The sequence below is a fragment of the Coregonus clupeaformis genome, chromosome 8 (genome assembly GCF_020615455.1).
Source record: "Coregonus clupeaformis isolate EN_2021a chromosome 8, ASM2061545v1, whole genome shotgun sequence".
In the NCBI taxonomy this organism is placed as follows: domain Eukaryota; kingdom Metazoa; phylum Chordata; class Actinopteri; order Salmoniformes; family Salmonidae; genus Coregonus; species Coregonus clupeaformis.
Genome location: NC_059199.1, coordinates 22,490,183 through 22,509,503, shown reverse-complemented (window position 1 = coordinate 22,509,503; position 19,321 = coordinate 22,490,183). Strand labels below are relative to the sequence as shown.

Below are 19,321 nucleotides of genomic sequence, written 5' to 3'. Positions count from 1 at the left end.
AGTATCTGCCCTGTTTTGGAGAAGATTCTCTCAGAAGGAACTGATGTGGCAACAATACATAGTCTCCCCTCCATCACATCAGTTGCAGTAGGAGAGGTTATACTTGCACGCATGGGGATGGCAGTAGACGTTACAGCAGCTGTTGTTCTGGTATGAGACACACCAGGATCAGTAGATGGTGAGCTGGCTTGCCCTCTCTCCTCTAACTGCACTGTAGGATGGACAGTTCTTGTATGTCTATGCAGGTTTGTGGTGGAACCTGCTCTTATAGTGACCTTCGTTTTGCAGTGAAGGCACTCTGCTTTCTTGTTCCCAATATCTTTAAACTGCAGCCAGATGCTGCTTCGCTTTCTAGTGTCACTCATAGTTAAACGACACGACAATGCAAGACGCACACACGCTCCTCAGTCCGCTCTGTCTCTCTCTTCACTTGCAGTGGAGTCAAGTGGTGTGTCTGCCCCGCCCCCTCTCTGTTTACACATCCTTAATTCTCACGTGAATGCCGCATGCTGGTCGCCATGCTGGCCAATCATAACAGACCTCTGTGAAAGTGAAACCTAAGCAGCGAATGGGCAAAAAACTGGGAGCCGGCTCTCACTCGATGCGAGCCGGCTCTTCTGATTCACTACAAAGAGCCGGCTCTCAGAGCCGATGCTTGTGCGCATGACCCATCACTAACACCTACACATATGCTTAGCGCAGTACACACACACAGCCAGGAGAGAGGAATGCAACCACTAGATAAGGACTGACAGCTGAAGAGGGAGGATGACTGGTGGCTATTTTTATCATTCATTCAGCCAGGCCAAGCAGAGACCCCCTCTCTTTCCTCTCTTAGTCCCCCTGGATCTCTCTCGTTCTTTCTCTCATTCTCTTGCTTCTTCTCTTCTATCCAGGAGAAAGTTCTGGAAGACAGGGTGGGATTCAAGTTTCGAAGCCCCTCGAAGAGGAGAAAGAAGAGCGAGGGATAGTTGAAGGAAAAGTTAGGTGGAAGAGTTACGGGAGGACTAACTAAATACTAGGCCAATATGGCTCTTCTTTGCTACAACAAAGGCTGTGGAGAGAAGTTTGATACTGACAAGAACAAAGACGGTAAAACGATTTACTACTCTAACTTGAACACACGGTTTATTATTCACTGTTGTACTGCGGTAGTACACAGGTTGTATTGAATGCACTGTAGTTGACAGAGTTAGTTAGGAATAGTATTATTGGATTAATTGCATGTTGCAAATATTGCAAGGTGTTTGCGTTTTCAGTGTATTGTAGACTAATACAGTTTTTAAATGGCCAAATGTAGAGGGGATAATGTGTATTATGGTAATCGTTCTGATAGTCTAACAGACTCCTGTGGGACAGAGAGGGGAATCGACAGGTGTCTTTAGCAAAACTGAAAGGGCCAGTTTCCCAGACGAAGATTGATCCCATGCAGAGATTCCGGATTGAGAGATTGTATTGTAGGCACGTGTGTGACAGATGTGCAAATGAGAGAGACAGATACTGAGAGAAAGCATGCGCCGACATAATTCTCCACGTCTTTAGGTCTGCTGAGTAGAGGTCTCATCTTCATAGCAACTGTTAGGTTAGTTAATGCTGTATATGGGCCCAACCCCCTTCCCCTTATGACCAGACCCCTATGACGGCTGTCTAGGAGACCCTGCTTATTGTGTATGTGACAGGTTACAACGTTTGTGTCTGACAAATGCCAGAGCCCACAATCACTTTTTGTTGTTCTCTGTCTCTCTCTAGATGCCTGTCTTCATCATCCTGGTGTTCCCATCTTCCACGATGCTCTGAAGGTATTTATATAAACACTTTTGAGAAACGCACAGATGAGAATCAATAAATATGAAACTATCCTCACAGTACTTGATTGAATTGATAAACGATGTGTGTGTCCAGGGTTGGTCTTGTTGTAGGAAGAGGACCACAGACTTCTCTGAGTTCCTTTCTATCAAGGTAAGGACAACGTGGGACCAACTGGGTTTGAACTCAAGACTGTTTTAACCCACTGAGATAAAGCCTATAGGCATAGCTCAGGTAACAGTATTGATCAAGTACACTACCAGTCAAAAGTTTGGACACACCTACTCATTCAAGGGTTTTTCTTTATTTGTACTATTTTTTACATTGTAGAATAATAGTGAAGACATCAAAACTATGAAATAACACATATGGAATCATGTAGTAACCAAAAAAGTGTTAAACAAATCAAAATATATTTTACATTTGACTAATTCTTCAAATACCCACCCTTTGCCTTGATGACAGCTTTGCACACTCTTGGCATTCTCTCAACCAGCTTCATGAGAGTCACGTGGAATGCATTTCAATTAACAGGTGTGCCTTCTTAAAAGTTAATTTGTAGAATTGATTTCCTTCTTAATGTGTTTGAGCCAATCAGTTGTGTTGTGACAAGGTAGGGGGGGTATACAGAAGATAGCCCTATTTGGTAAAAGACCAAGTCCATATTATGACAAGTACAGCTCAAATAAGACATGAAGGTCAGTCAATAAAGAACATTTCAAGAACTTTGAAAGTTTCTTCAAGTGCGGTCGCAAAAACCATCAAGCGCTATGATGAAACAGGCTCTCATGAGGACCACCACAGGAATGGAAGTCCCAGATTTACGTCTGTTGCAGAGAATAAGTTCAATAGAGTTACCAGCCTCAGAAATTGCAGCCCAAATAAATGCTTCACAGAGTTCAAGTAACAGACACATCTCAAATTCAACTGTTCAGAGGAGACTGTGTGAATCAGGCCTTCATGGTCGAATTGCTGCAAAGAAACCACTACTAAAGGACACCAATAAGAAGAAGAGACTTGCTTGGGCCAAGAAACACGAGCAATGGACATTAGACCGGTGGAAATGTGTCCTTTGGTCTGGATTCCAAATTTGAGATTTTTGATTCCAACCGCCGTCTTTGTGAGACACGTGTGGGTGAACGGATGATCTCCGCATGTGTATTTCCCATTGTAAAGCATGGAGGAGGAGGTGTTATGTTGTGGGGGTGCTTTGCTGGTGACACTGTCAGTGATTTATTTCGAATTCAAGGCACACTTAACCAGCATGGCTACCACAGCATTCTGCAGTGATACGCCATCCGATCTGGTGTGGGCTTAGTGGGACTATCATTTGTTTTTCAACAGGACAATGACCCAACACACCTCCAGGCTGTGTAAGGGCTATTTTACCAAGAAGGAGAGTGGTGGAGTGCTGCATCAGATGACCTGGCCTCCACAATCCCCCAACCTCCACCCAATTGAGATGGTTTGGGATGAGTCAGACGGCAGAGCGAAGGAAAAGCAGCCAACAAGTGCTCAGCATATGTGGGAACTCCTTCAAGACTGTTGGAAAAGCATTCCAGGTGAAGCTGGTTGAGAGAATGCCAAGAGTGTTTTAAAGCTGTCATCAAGGCAAAGGGTGGGTATTTGAAGAATCTCAAATATAAAACACTTTGATTTGTTTAACCCTTTTTTGCTTACTACGTTGATTACATATGTGTTATTTCATAGTTTTGACGTCTTCACTATTATGTAGAAAATACTACAAATAAAGAAAAACCCTTGAATGAGTAGGTGTGGCCAAACTTTGGACTGGTACTGTATATGCAGTAGTTCGCTGTCAGGGTACTCTGTACGCAGTATTCCTAAGTATGAGAGGCTGTATCCTGACATTACTTTTCTATTGGACTTTCCTATTGTAGGGCTGCACCCAGGGGCGTCATAGCAACAAAATGCCCCAGGAGCCTATGCAGCCGACAGTGACATCAGACAAGAACGGCGTGAGAAACAACAGAGAGGAGATCATTTACCAGGGGCCCAAATCAGCTGAGGCACTGCAGAAAGAGAGACCCAGGTAGGGTCTGCTTGCTCAGATGGCTGATTTGGTGTTTATTTATAAAAAAAATTGTGTATTTATTTATTTATTTATTTATTGTCCTTTACAGTTCAGATGAGGATAAGACCAAGCTGAAGCTGAAGGTGTCTGCCTCTCTGACTCAGGTTCTTGGGAAGATGGAAATCAGCAGCAAGGCAGAACTGGAGAAGAAAGGTAAGTGTGTGTATGTGTGTGTGTGTATCCCTCCCAAACCTTCTTCTTTGTTCTGTTTCCTCTTGTTGCTCAAATCGTTGGTTTCTATATAATACCAGGGCGTTTCAATGCCTCTGTTGAATAATACCAATACTTCTCTGATGAAATATAACATTATTTTGAAACGACTTTGTTTATTTTGCAACGTAAGATTTCAGCAGTAAGTTTAACCCCACCCTGTCTTTCTGACCCTCCCTCTTTCTCTTTCTCCTCTCTTTCTTTCTTTCTCTCTCTCTCGCCCTCACAGAGAGTGCAGTTGTCATGCAGGGAACGCGATGCAAGAACACAGGATGCAAAACAGTAGGTGTCTCTTTTGTGTGTGTCTGTGTATGCGTGTGTCTTTATCCATGTGTGTTTTTGTCTGTGTGTGCGTGTATGCGCTCGTGTGTGTGTGTGTGTGTCACAGAGAAGGGAGTAAAACATTTGAGGTGCAGTAACTCCTGTCTTTGTAGATAATGCATCTGTTGCATTCTGCTGATGGCTAACAGCCTGTCTCAGACAGTGTTAACTCTTTCCCGTAATTCAACAGTTTGTACCAGAACCTAATATTTTAGAGTTCGGTCGACTTTACGAATGTTGAATATTGTTCTAATTCTAGACATTCAGTTGCATATCATTATTTAAATGTTCCCCATGTAATGTTAATGGTGTGCTAACATGGCTGCCATAGAATGTTGTAGTATCATGTAAATGCATCATAATACAGAAACCTCAATGGCCCAACTCATGGCTCTCCATAACCAACAAACACTGCCAAAGCATAGGAAGTATAATCATTTCAATTCTTACTGAGGAATTGAAATTAGTGCCAAATCAGTATAGCTACCTGATTGTGTTCCCACTGACTTTCATTCAGGTTTTCTCAAATTGTTGTTAGCATGTTAGTTATCTCCCTACCTGAGAGGATAATAATTCAGTGGTTAATTGTTGTTTGTTGTTGTTGACAGCAATACCAGGGCCCAGAGACCAACGGAGAGACCTGTACACACCACCCTGGAGCGCCAGTCTTCCACGAGGGGTAAGACAATGACTGTATTATACTTACAGTGCATTCTGAAAATATTCAGACACCTTCCCTTTTTCCACATTTTGCTACGTTACAGCCTTATTCTAAAATGGATGAAATACATATTTTTTCCTCATCAATCTACACACAATACCCCATAATGACAAAACAAAAACAGGTTTTTTAGAAATGTTTGCTAATATATATATATTTTTAAGTATTCAGACCCTTTGAGATAAGACTCAAAATTGAGCTCAGGTGCATCCTGTTTCCATTGATCATCCTTGAGATGTTTCTACAACTTGATTGGAGTCCACCTGTGGTAAATTCAATTGATTGGACATGATTTGGAAAGGCGCGCACCTGTCTATACAAGGTCCCACAGATGACAGTGCATGTCAGAGCAAAAACCAAGCCATGAGGTCGAAGGAATTGTCCGTAGAGCTCCGAGACAGGACTGTGTCGAGGCACAGATCTGGGGAAGGGTACCAAAACATTTCTGTAGCATTGAAGGTCCCCAAGAACACAGTGGTCTCCATCATTCTTAAATGGAAGAAGTTTGGAACCACCAAGACTCTTCCTAGAGCTCGCTGCCCGGCCAAACTGAGCAATCAGGGGAGAAGGGCCTTGGTCAGGGAGGTGACCAAAACCCGATGGTCACTCTGACAGAGCTCCAGAGTTCCTCTGTGGAGATGGTAGAACCTTCCAGAAGGACAACCATCTCTGCAGCAATCCACCAATCAGGCCTTTATGATAGAGTGGCCAGACAGATGCCACTCCTCAGTAAAAGGCACATGACAGCCCACTTGGAGTTTGCCAAAAGGTACCTGAAGGACTCTGACCATGAGAAACAAGATTTTCTGGTCTGATGAAACCAAGCTTGAACTCTATGACCTGAATGCCAAGCATCACGTCTGGAGGAAACCTGCCTCCATTCCTACGGTGAAGCATGGTGGTGGCAGCATCATGCTGTGGGGATGTTTTTCAGCGACAGCAACTGGGAAACAAGTCAGGATCGAGGGAAAGATGAACGGAGCAAAGTACAGAGAGATCCTTCATGAAAACCTGCTCCAGAGTGCTCAGGACCTCAGACTAGGGCGAAGGTTCACCTTCCAACAGGACAACGACCCGAAGCACACAGCCAAGACAATACAGGAGTAGCTTTGGGACAAGTCTCTGAATGTCCTTGAGTGACCCAGCCAGAGCCCGGACTTGAACCCGATCGAACATCTGTGGAGAGACCTGAAAATAGCTGTGCAGCGACGCTCCCCATCCAACCTGACAGAGCTTGAGAGGATATGCAGAGAAGAACGGGAGAAACTCCCTAAATACAGGTGTGTGCCAAGCTTGTAGCGTCACACCCTAGAAGAATCGAGGCTGTAATCGCTGCGAAAGGTGCGTCAACAAAGTAATGAGTAAAGGGTCTGAATACTTACGTAAATGTGATATTTAAGTTGTTATTTATATACATTTGCAAAAATTTCTAAAAACCTGTTTTTGCTTTGTCATTATGGGGTATTGTGTGTAGATCGATGAAGAAAAAAACGATTTAATCAATTTTAGAATAAGGCTGTAACCTAACAAAATGTGGAAAACGTCAAGGGGTCTGAATACTTTCCGAATGCACTGTATACATGCCTGTATTAATACAGCACTGCAATATTCTGCAGCAGGTATTATACAATACTATTATATACTCTTCTACAGGTATAAGTACTGGAGCTGTCGCTGTGTAAAGACCATAGACTTTAATGCTGCTTCATTATAAACTACTGAAATGTAATATTCATGTAATACTATAGGTATAATACGGTGCTGTAATTCTAACCCTACAGGTATAAGTACTGGAACTGTTGCTGTGTGAAGACCATAGACTTTAATGCTTTCCTGGATCAGAAAGGTTGTACCAATGGCAAACATCGCTGGGTCCAAAAAGTGGTCAGTGTCAGCCCTCCTCTCTGTCTTTGACCTTTTCTTAATGTCCGGGTTTTGTTCTGTTCCTGTTGCCAATTGTGCCTTTACATGAAAATCACTTAGACATTTTGCTGTAAACCGTGAACTGTAAACTCTGGGGTTATTGTCTTTCTCTCTGAATGTTTGTGTGTGCAGAACAATAAGAAGGTAGCGTGTAGACATGACTGGCACCAGACAGCCACACAGGTCTACGTGACCATCTATGCCAAGAACGCCAACCCTGAACTGTCCTACGTCGAGGCTAACCGCACTGTGGTAAGAACGGGCTACACACAAACGCAGACTGACAGACATACAAGAACGCCAACCCTCAACTGTCCTACGTCAAAGCCAATCACACAGTGGTAACACACACTCATGCATATTGACTTTTGGCATATACTGTTTTCCCGCTGGTGTTTTGAGTAAGGTTGTTAATGGTGATTAACATCTCTCTTTCTCTCTCTACCGCCCTGTCCCTATCTCTATTCCTGTAGCTGACCTGTCACATCCAGTTTGAGGAAAACAAGATTTTCCATAAGGACTTCCATCTGTGGGGGGTGAGCGGCAATGCTTTTACCGTTATAATTTTTTTTTTTCTCCTCTTGAATTGTTTTCCCTCTATTTCCCTCTCTCTTTGTACTGTACATTACTCTTTCTTTCTCGCTTGTGTTTCTGTTTTCTATTTCCCTCTTCCTGTGTTTCTACTTTCTCTCCTCTCTAAACACCAACAAACAACTATCCCCACCATAACCCCATATCCCGCTTCCTCCTCTACTCTAGGTAGCGGATGTAGCCAACAGTGGGGTCAACATGGTTCCCTCTAAGGTGGAAGTGTCGCTCCGTAAGGCAGATGCTGTGGCCTGGGGAAAACTAGAGGACCCCAAGTTCAAACCAGAACCAGAACCCCAGGACCTGGACATGGGTACTATAAACATCCCTCTTTATGTTGTTTTTATCTTGTGATTATAAGGAAGTGTATATTCCACCGGCAGAACGAAAACGTACATTTAGGCATTGGGGTCGAAATAAATTAAGGTTAGGATTAAGATTAAGTTTAGGAACAAGGGTTAGGTTAAGGTTAGGTATGGCTTCAGTGAGGTTAGGTTAAGGGTTAGGGAAAGGCATAAACTTTAACATTGGGTTAGCCACCATTCATTTTCTGCCATTCTATACACTGCCATAATCAAAACATTGACTGGATTCACAGTATTGCTCACTGTATTACAGGTTACACAGATGAGGCCGACGACCCCAGTCAGTGGGACAGGGACATCGACGACGATGACATCAGTGATTCAGATGAGGAGTGGGAGAAACCGCAGCTTATCCAGAATCCTCCAGAAGAGAATGATATGCCCGTGTTAGAAGGTTAAATTGATGAGTTGATTTATTGATTACGTCTACTGTCAGTCAAGACGGTCTGACTGTTTGTGAGATTGTTGTTAGAAGAATACTTTATTGTCCATTTTCCTTACAGTCCAAGGAAATGGTATGGCTGTAATATTGTTACTGGTTTTTAATTTATAAAGAAATTGTACTTGAATTTGTTTTATGTATTGATCTCTACTGTATGCACGGATACAAATAAGAAATATCAACCTGTTATAGATTAGTTTTCATCGTCTTCTACCCCCCAGTACGTTGTCCATATTAGGCCAATATCAGGCAACTTTGGGACAGAATCAATGTCCTAATATGGACACTGTACTCTGGTTTCATTGTAATTAAATAAGAAAAGCCTACTGTATTGAAAAGTATCTGTCCATTCTACATCTTTGCTGTTTGAATGTGACTTGTTTGTGATGCTAAATGGCCTGCTGTGCTGTGATATTCATTAAAACAAAGGAGAAACTCCATCTTTCTAATGTCCATTGTGTCGCACTTGGGACACACACACACACGACTCCAACAGCGATGGACACGCTTTATTTCAGCCTCCTGCTAGCAGCCAGTGAATGCTGTCTCTTTCTCTGGGTTCAGGGACATGGATGAATGGCAGTTGGATAGCGCAAATAAATAGCCTAGCGCCGGAATTCAATCGAAGGCCTGCTGTCACGATGGGTGCTGCACGCTTGATAGTGGCTCAAGCTTAAATTACCTTTAAAAGTCAAGTGCAGTGCGCTTTTTCGACAACACGCCTTTGATTCTATCCCGGCCTAAATTCACTGATGATACTCATATGCAGTAAAACAGTAAAATCATAGCCCGCATGATTCCTGTCTTATTGGCAACAAACATTTTTGTCGAGTTAACTGTCAAAATAACGGTTAGGCTCTGAGATGGAGCATAATGTATATACATTTGGAACACTCAATCAAGTTCAATACATGATGAGTTCAAAGTTTCACAATTCAAGATTTGATCACAATTCAAGATTCAATTCAAGATTTGATTCACAATAACATCCCTCCTTATCAATATATACCATTAAATAGTATAATATACAACATCTTGACACTTAGGACTTTAAGGAATAATTTTTAGGCCCAAAGGCTGACCTTCCAGCCTGGTTACAGAGATCAACCAGTACAACAAATTAACAGCACAATATTATTATTATTATTAAACATCTTTGAACAAACAACGTGCAACATTGAGTCCAGCTTTGAGCATTGCACAGCAGAGTCCATCCAGTGCAGTTTGTAGGAGTGCGTTCACAAAAACTTGCCGTCAAATACTGTTACACAACCGTGGCATATTTCATGTTACATTGTTGTTGCGTTGTTCTCCATTCCTCTCAGTACCTTGGCAGTTGACCACTATATATTTTATGTCACACAAGATTTCAATACTGTTCAATACCGATATCCTAGCAGCTAAGGAATCGTTGGCATAGCATTGGAGTAACGTTGTAGCAAAATTTTTCAGAATCCAGTCTTCCATAAGATTAGATCCATAAGATTAGATAAAGTGAGAACATAAGGGTTGCAAAATTCTGGAAACTTTCCCAAAATTCCCGGGTTTCCAAAAATCCTCAGAGGATTTCTGGGTTTTCTGCGTATTCCCTTCTGAAAATCTGGAAATCTTGTGAAAACCTGTGAAAGTTACCGGAATTTTGCAACCCTTAGAGCATGTACATGTACAGTAGAACAACCACTGACAAGTGAATAAACATATTTTATATATATATATATATATATATATATATATATATATATATACTTTAACATTCGTTTGGTTATATTTATATATTACATATTATTAACACACATTAAATCTCCGCATAGATTTGTCATAAATACAAGGGAGAGGGACCATTTTCATAGCAATAAAAACACAAGTGAGCGATCACTTTACAACATACACGCACACATTTTTTCTTTAAGTTTCGCTTTGTAAAGTGCAAGGCAAGATACAATAAACGTATTTTAAATGAACGACACGCACACAGTGTCGTTTGCGCGCACACACACAATCGTCATGTGTCGTTTAAAACTTGGCACACGTACATGTACATCACTAAAGCCTCTAGCAATAACAGCAGGACAAGCACGCTATTGGTACAGTAGGACAATCATAGCTAACACTGTATCTGGAAGGCTGATAATTAACTGATAATAAACACCATTACTTAGCTATTAAATGGCTAATACATAGCTTGTTCAGTATTGAATGAATTAAATACATGTTATTTTAACTTAATTATACAACTTAACTTATATATGTTGTTCATGGTTTAGCTATATATGATTCAGCATACTGGTCTTTGTAATATATATAGTTTTCATCCGAAACTACTATTATTCATAAAGACATGAATCATTATATAGAATGATATAGCGGTTAACTAATGGTTAAAAAACTATATATGAACTATCTAGTAACAGTTTATAAGCAGTTTATAACCAGACCTTCAAAATAAAATGTTACCCAATTTCTACAACAGAAAAATAACAAAATCTCACTGCATATATATTCCAGCGTGTTAGGGAAGGTATAAGTTACCCCTAACCACAGACCTCCCCAAAACCTAAGCATAACCATAAGGAAGGATAATGCAAACCTTAGACAGACCTTAGATCAGTGTCTAGGGGCTACTTCATCCAACTCGGAAGGCATGCAGGGACACATTGATGGTCATAGTGGCTTAGATATTACAGTAAGTACTGTAGTAGCTAGCCATAGATATTACAGTGAGTACTGTTGTAGCTGGACATAAGACGCTACAGTACATATATTTACATTTTACATTTACATTTTAGTCATTTAGCAGACGCTCTTATCCAGAGCGACTTACAGTTAGTGAGTGCATACATTTCTCATATTCATATATTACAGATATTATGGTAAGTACTTTAGCAAGGCCAATATATTAGTACCATTTTCAGTCCACATGTATTACATTCCTCAATATGACCCTTCAATAAATATTTTAAGTCTCCAGTTCAGCAGGTGAGAATAAATTGAGCTGTTGTTTACATTGTTGTTTTTTGTTTTCGTTATTGTTGTTGTCCTCAAACTTCAGATTTCTCTAGGAAACTAAAAAGTCCTTTAAGTTGCGCCGAAAGTCAAGAAAGAAAAAGAAAGAGAGAAAAGAGGAAGGGTAGCCTAAACCCCAAAAAGAGGAGTTATCTAAGAATTATAATAAAAACAAAATGTCCGCTCCCGTCATGCAAAGGACAGCGCCGCCTACGTAAACACATTGCGTCGTCAAGGAAACAAAAGTTGCTAAGAAACTCTCTCCTTTCCTCTTCTCTGATTGGCCATTTGCCTATCAAGAAGCCACGCCCACCTCCCTGGTCAGCAGGTCAAACAGCACCAATAACAGAACACCAAACAGTGATGCAAATGCTAAGCCACGCCCCCTCATTAAAAACAGCTCCTCCCTGATTACAAAATGGAGAACATTGAGAGTCAAGGGGGAGGTGATAGCTGAATGGGGAGAGGGTCATTGAATCATTGAATCATTTATTCCCCCCCTCTCCGGTTGCCATGGTGACAGGTGTCTGGTTAAGCCTCCTCGTTAAGTTCCTCAATTGCCTGAAGGATCCGTCTCACATGCCCCACCTTTAATATCCCAAGATCCTGTGGGAGAGAGAGAGAGACAGACAGACAATCAAAGTGTCTCCTTTTTACACAATGTTTAATGAATGTTTCACTGTTTTGCAAAATCGTTCGTTTTCATCAACTTTATATCAACTTAGGTAACTTGTGCCGCGTTCAGGGGCATCATGTACCCTAAAAATCTGAGGTGGCACAAAGTACGTGAGGATGGCTGGGGGTGGTCCGGAAGGGGGGCTAAGCCCCTGTCCTTAAGTTGGGCATGACGCCTCTTTCCGCGTTCACATCACGTCGGAAACTCAGGAACTCCAAGTTAAAATGAACGTGAGATATTTGCGTAGAGAGCTTCCTATTGGTTGATTCTGATACTTCCGAAGTGGGGAACGCGGATATCATCTTTCTACAACGAGTAAGCAAGTAATTGATAGAAAAGTAATCGATATATATTGAACAAAAATATAAATGCAACATGCAACAATTTCAACTATTTTAATGAGTTACAGTTCATATAAGGAAATCAGTCAATTTAAATAAATTCATTAGGACCTAATCTATGGATTTCACATGACTGGGAGCAAGGCCCAGCCAATCAGAATATGTTTTTCCCCACAAAAGGGCTTTATTACAGACAGAAATGCTCCTCAGATTCATTAGCTGTCCGGGTGGCTGGTCTCAGAAGATCCTGCAGGTGAAGAAGCCGGATGTGGAAGTCCTGGGCTGACGTGGTTACACGTGGTCTGTGGTTGTGAGGGGCCGTTTGTACATACTGCCAAATACTCTAAAACGATGTTGGATGCGGCTTATGGTAGAGAAATGAACATTCAATTATCTGGCAACAGCTCTGGTGGACATTCCTGCAGTCGGCATGCCAATTGCACGTTCCCTCAAAACTTGAGACTGTGGCATTGTGTTGTGTGACAAAACTGCACATTTTAGAGTGCCATTTTAATGTCCCCAGCACAAGGTGCACCTGTGTAATGATCATGCTGTTTAATCAGCTTCTTGATATGCCACACCTGGCAGGTAGATTATGTTGCCAGATAATTGAATATCTTGGCAAAGGAGAAATGCTCACTAACAGGGATGTAAACGAATTTGTGCACAACATTTGAGAGAAATAAGATTTTTGTGTGTATGGAACATTTCTGGGATATTTTATTTCAGCTCATGAAACATGGGACCAACACTTTACATGTTGCATTGATATTTTTGTTCACTATAAAACGGTATACCTTACATTCATAAGGCATAAATGTCACTTAAATTGATTACAAAATCACACACTCAAGAAGGCCACGCACAGTTCCAGTGTAACAGGAAATAACACTGCGCCTTAGACCCAAAATGGCTGCCTAGTCCTATACCCAAAATGGGAGCCCAGTTTCCTATGGTCCTCCTGTACCTTGAGGTTGTGCCGCTGCAGCTGTGAGAGCTGGCAGCCCTGGATGTCCCTGGAGAGAAAATTATCTCTGTACTCCCCTAACCCCAGAGAGTCCAGCCACGCAGCTACCTCCTCACTTTCCCACCTCTCCACTATAGCAACACACACAGACACCCACACACACACACACAAACACAGACACAGACACACACTCATGCACACAGACAGACCAGCGCAAAGAAACACACAGAAACAAAAGATATAGAAAAATAAAAAACACAGACACTGAAAGTTCACATACTAGAAGAGGCTGGTGAGGGGAGGACGGGCACATAATAATGTCTGGAATGGAATCAATGTGTTTGATACAGTTCAATTTATTCCATTCCAGCTGTTACTATGAGCCCGTCCTTCGATTTAAAGTGCCACCAGCCACCACTGACAAGGACACTGAACGTTCACGAATCTACGAGCATGAATAGGTGAACTCAAAGAGAAACAGAATCAAACAAGAGACAATAAACATACAGAAGCTACAATATACAGCTACACAGCATTTAGAGCAGGCCAGGGGTATTCATATCTGGTGTCTGGAGGTTCCCAGCATGGCGTGTAGCAGGGGACTCACCTAGACTCTTACCTGACAGTTGCACCAGGCCACAATGTACTAAGCTGTGGCTGTGGTTGTACGGAGGTTAGCCCTCAAAGCAGGGGGCTCGCCTGGATCCTTACCCGACAGAGAGCTGTTGGACCTCTGCTTGTGGAGCTTCTCTCTCTCCTTCCGCACCTTGGGCATCATCTTTAGCTTCATACTACTCTTACCACTCACCCTCACAGAGTCCTGGAAAGAGGGAGGGAGGGAGGAACAGAAAAGGGAAGGATAGAGGGAGGGAGGGAGGAACAGAAAAGGGAAGGATAGAGGGAGGAAGATAAATAATGGTGTGGTTGAATAAAAATGACTTCTGCTGTTGTCGATCCATGTACAAATCAGACCTGGGTTCAAATACTATTTTAGGGATTTCAATTACTTTTCAATACATTTCAAAACAAGTATTTAGATAACCTTAATTAAAAAAAAAAAACTAGTAGTTGAATATTGGAATGTATTTGAAAATACCATTTGGAAAGTATTGGCATGTACTTACAATTACTTCAAATACATTTTGTTGGAAGTATTTGAAAGTTGGTATTATAAAAAAAATATTTGAATGTATTTGACAATAGTTGTGAATGTACATAGTAGTTTTATTTGAAATAACAAACAAACTTAACATGTATTGGTCTTATTTCACTGTTTCATCACAATATGCAGCCCATACTTTATACTTTGGTGTCTCATGAAAGAGGACAAGATGCTATTTACATTTTAAAAACATCAGGGTTTCAAAAAGCTCGTCGGACATTGGTGGTCCTCTGTAGCTCAGCTGGTAGAGCACGGCGCTTGTAACGCCAAGGTAGTGGGTTCGATCCCCGGGACCACCCATACACAAAAAAATTTATGCACGCATGACTGTAAGTCGCTTTGGATAAAAGCGTCTGCTAAATGGCATATTATTATTATATTATTATTACATTGAGCTGCGATCTGGTCTGAAGATACGCCCTCCAATGCTGAAAAGCTGCTCCACAGCTGCGGAGGATGCTGTGATGTGTAGATATTCAGCAGCAACTCTGCTCAGTGTTGGGTATGTGTGACTGTGTATCTTCCAGTGTTGTGCTGGTGAACTTTGTGGCAAGATCATTGATGTCTGTAGTAAGTGCAGCCTTCTAAGTGGCATTGCACCGTGCCAGTTTAAATTGTGAATCCAAAACTGAGGTAATCTGGTATGGTTTCTTATGCTCATAAACAGTCAGGCGCTTGTCAACTTCTTCCAGGTTTTTGACAAGCTTTCCATTCTACCTGGTAGAGCAAGTAGAATGATGTAGCTGGCTGTGACAATGTCAGATCCTTGCACTCTATCTGTGGCAACCTCAAAGGGGGTTTGGATGTCCACAACATCAGTGAGGACATACTTCTCGTGTATAGATAGCTTGGTGACAGGCAGTGTGTCAAGCTTTTCTTCATTCGCATTGAGAACTGAGCGAATAATTTTCAGTTGAGAGTTCTACCTTCTGGCTGGTTGCAGACGATTCTCCCCTTCAAGGAGATCCTGTGCAAATGTTGACTTGCTGTAGCGGGAGACATTGTTGGAGGCTTTGGAGATGGCTTTGTTGTGGTTATCTACAGATTTATAGCCATCTTTCATGGTGCGCTGTAGTGTGTGAGAAAAGCATATTTCATGCTGTGGAAAGTGAACTTCATCAAGGTCAGTGGAACTTACAGGTTGCAGACCTTCCTCCACTTCATCATCAGTATCCTCTTCTTCAGAGGATGTGTCGTCTTCAAAATTAGCAAAGGCAACAACCATGTTATTGGCATTATCGTTGACCACGGTGTTGACTTTGGTTGAGATCTTGTAGTGATCCAAGAATTCCTCAGACTGTATGTGCTGGCAATGCATTCTCCAGTATCGCAGCCTTTGAACCGTTTACATGCCAGCATAACACCGTGAAGAGTCCAATCCTGTAGGAAGTGCCCTGCCTTTAAGAGCAGAGTATTTGAGGGTATTTGAAATATGTTTGGGGGAAATATATTTGAAAAGGGTTTCAAATAGTATTCCAGGAAAGTATTTGAAAATGATAGACTATTTAGTTTTTACAAATAACCCTTCAAAAACTCAAATAAAAGTAGAAAAAATACACAGAAAAAATATCTGAAATAACAAATACTCAAATACACATGTATTTGAACCCAGGTCTGTTACAAATTGAGCAGAAAACTTTACCAAAGACACACAAACATACCCCCATCCCTTACACCAGGGTTTCCCAAACCCCGTCCTCGGGACCCCAAGGTGTGCACGTTTTGGTTTTTGCCCTAACACTTCAGCTGATTCAAATGATCAAAGGTTGATGATTAGTTGATGATTTGAATCAGCTGTGTAGTGCTAGGGCAAAAACCAAAACGTGCACCGAGTTTGGGAAACCCTGCCTTACACACAAACTCACATCCACTTCCTCTGAGCAGTGCATGGCAGGGCAGATCCAGTGTATGTCGTCTAGCTTGTGGAGCTCAGCGCTCAGAGAGTTGAGAGTAGAGAGAAGGTCCTCTTCCTGGGGAGAGTCCAGCTAAAATGGGGGAGGGGGAGGGGGGGGGAATAGACCAATAAGACATACAGATAAGACATACATACATTATCTATCAGTAAACCTTTTTCACACTACTGAGCCAAACCAAACAGAACCGAGCTAATTAGCCAATCTGCACTGGGTTGGTTTGTTTACGAATTCACCATGTTTGCTGGGACGGACAATGTGAAAATAAAATGTCTGATCCAGCACAGTATGGTTTGGGTTTAGCCTGTGTCCTGGGAACTGTTCTGCTATCATTCCACTCCTTCCCACTCCTTGTCATGCAAAACAATTTGGCAATGACAAGGAGTACAATGAATGGAATGTTAGCAAAACAGGTTCTGGATTTCAGGTTAGTTGGGGTTGGTCCTGTAGTGTGAATCAGGCTATAGTGTGGTGGTAGAGTTTATAGTATACCAGTAGTTTCCCCTCCAGCAGCATCCTGGTCTCCAGCTGAAGGACTTTACTGCTGTTCACAATCTCCACTGCTGTACTGCGACTCAGACACTGAAGAGATAAAACATACACAAACTATTGTATTGTGTACGACAGCATTTCAACTATTATAGGTTAGGATTAGGAGTTAATCGTAACCCATGGTAGTGTAGTTTTGTGGCCCCTCAGTGTTTCCCCACAGTAGCTGCTGGGTAGTGTAGTTTAGTGAGTGCTGCTGGGTAGTGTCATTGTGTCTTCCCCAGAGTGGCTTCTGGGTAGTGCAGTTTTATGTCCCCATGGGTGGCTGCTGGGTAATGTAGTTTATGTTCCCACGGGTGGCTGCTGGGTACTGCAGTTCATTGCATTTAGAGAGGCTGCTGGGTAGTGTAGTCGTCTTACCTCAGGGCTGGATGGTTTGGATGGGAACGCTTCAGTGAGGACCATGGCACTAGCATTGACAGCATGGGCTAACTCCTGTTCCACCAGTTTATGGGTCTTAGCTGCCTCTCTTATCCTACAGGAAATAAACATAACATTGTATTAAATATCAAAATAAAAACAAATATAACCGAAAAAAGACTTAATGACTACTTCTTGAATTGTAAGAGCTCTATTTTCCAACATATTTACATTTTAGAAACATGTATGTAATCATTTGGGTAGCACTTTATAATAACTCCATGTAATAAAGCATTTATAATGAATTAGTAAATAATTTATTTATAATTTATTAATCATTACTCCCACATTTGTAAATGTTAATAACCTAGTTATTCACACAATCATAAACAACTTTTAAAGTATTTAATAATGATTCATAAGATAATACATAAGATGTTTAATGTAGGTCCTTATAAACCATTTACTAATCATTAGTTAAATATTTTTGTGTGGCCTCATCTAAAGTGTGATCTATTTATACTTTAGAAATACTTTAGAAATGTTTTGAGTGACCCTTGTAATTTCTCAGAAAAAGATGGACATGCTATTGGTAGACATTCCAGCAGTACCTGATGCTCCTTAAGGATTAAACAATAAACACATAATACAGAGGATGCTTAAGAAAATATATTAAACATTTCATTTCAAAACAGTCACACTATTGTAATAGTGTGATGTTTTTAGTCCGAAAATGCTAACATACGTTTTTTGGCAGTGACTTTTCTACCAAAACCAAAGTGTGTATTGCAGTCACTCCATAGAGCAGTGTAATCTCGGTTAACCCAGAACTCCGCCAACATCAAGGCGGTGACCCGCTCCTGCAGGTTCATGCTCTACAACATTCGGAGAGTGCGACTCTGCCTTACACAGGAAGCGGCGCAGGTCCTGGTCCAGGCACTTGTCATCTCCCGTCTGGACTACTGCAACTCGCTGTTGGCTGGCCTCCCTGCCTGTGCCATTAAACCCCTACAACTCATCCAGAATGCCGCAGCCCGTCTGGTGTTCAACCTTCCCAAGTTCTCTCACGTCACCCCCCTCCTCCGCACACTCCACTGGCTTCCAGTTGAAGCTCGCATCCGCTACAAGACCATGGTGCTTGCCTATGGAGCAGTGAGGGGAACGGCACCTCTGTACCTTCAGGCTCTGATCAGTCCCTACACCCAAACGAGGGCATTGCGTTCATCCACCTCTGGCCTGCTGGCTCCCTTCCTCTGCGGAAGCATTAGCTCCCGCTCAGCCCAGTCAAAACTGTTCGCTGCTCTGGCACCCCAATGGTGGAACAAGCTCCCTCACGACGCCAGGACAGCGGAGTCACTCACCACCTTCCGGAGACATTTGAAACCCCACCTCTTTAAGGAATACCTGGGATAGGATAAAGTATTCCTTCTAACCCCCAAATTGTAAAGTGGTTATCCCACTGGCTATAGGGTGAACGCACCAATTTGTGAGTCGCTCTGGCTAAGAGCGTCTGCTAAATGACGTTAATGTGCCCTTGAGCAAGGCACTTAACCCTAATTGCTCCTGTAAGTCGCTCTGGATAAGAGCGTCTGCTAAATGACTAAAATGTAAATGTAAATGTAACTCAAATATTGCGTAATTTGGTCAGCTGCATGATTAAGTGTTAGAAATGGTGAGTTCCGCATTTTCTCCACGACACGTGCAAAGCAGTCAAAGTTTAAGCACTGCCTTCACCCAATCCTGGTATGCCCAAATAATCAGTGATGAAAACCCAAACAACGGAACTCGTTATCTACACATTCCATCCAGTCGCAATAGATTCCGATTTACACGCAGAATCTGTCCACGAGAGATTAAGTGCAGTGCATAGACTGCTTAA

At 42.0% G+C, this 19,321-nt stretch overlaps 2 protein-coding genes across 3 annotated transcripts in view; one reads left to right on the top strand and one right to left on the bottom strand.

Annotated features, from left to right (window-relative positions):
• Positions 1–845: 845 nt before the first annotated feature.
• zgc:92429 (uncharacterized protein LOC445063 homolog) lies at positions 846–8,911 on the top strand. The gene is made up of 12 exons (XM_041882617.2): positions 846–1,092; positions 1,750–1,799; positions 1,903–1,959; positions 3,708–3,859; positions 3,951–4,054; positions 4,341–4,393; positions 5,041–5,111; positions 6,935–7,037; positions 7,209–7,328; positions 7,550–7,612; positions 7,836–7,977; positions 8,283–8,911. The coding sequence occupies exons 1-12, from the start codon at positions 1,029–1,031 to the stop codon at positions 8,426–8,428; spliced, it is 1,125 nt and encodes a 374-aa protein (XP_041738551.1). The 5' UTR covers positions 846–1,028; the 3' UTR covers positions 8,429–8,911.
• A 54-nt stretch (positions 8,912–8,965) lies between these two features.
• si:dkey-172j4.3 (diacylglycerol kinase delta) overlaps positions 8,966–19,321 on the bottom strand; it is a 126,137-nt gene continuing 115,781 nt past the window's right edge. Inside the window, exons 26-31 of one of the 2 annotated variants that reach the window (XM_041882615.1) lie at positions 17,443–17,557; positions 17,026–17,115; positions 16,486–16,605; positions 14,170–14,278; positions 13,459–13,589; positions 8,966–12,080 (exon numbers count right to left, since the gene is read on the bottom strand). In XM_041882615.1, coding sequence (XP_041738549.1) covers positions 12,006–12,080; positions 13,459–13,589; positions 14,170–14,278; positions 16,486–16,605; positions 17,026–17,115; positions 17,443–17,557 — 640 coding nt within the window. In that variant the 3' untranslated portion in view covers positions 8,966–12,005. The remainder of the gene's footprint in view (positions 12,081–13,458; positions 13,590–14,169; positions 14,279–16,485; positions 16,606–17,025; positions 17,116–17,442; positions 17,558–19,321) is intronic. The other variant, XM_041882616.1, reaches the window with a different exon arrangement.

Bases quoted from the DNA above. Each gene is read 5' to 3' on its own strand.
- zgc:92429 (XM_041882617.2), top strand. From the start codon at position 1,029: ATGGCTCTTCTTTGCTACAACAAAGGCTGTGGAGAGAAGTTTGATACT. The intron at 4,055-4,340 runs GTAAGTGTGTGT...TCGCCCTCACAG, and splicing joins GGCAGAACTGGAGAAGAAAG to AGAGTGCAGTTGTCATGCAG. The intron at 7,613-7,835 runs GTGAGCGGCAAT...CCTCTACTCTAG, and splicing joins AGGACTTCCATCTGTGGGGG to GTAGCGGATGTAGCCAACAG.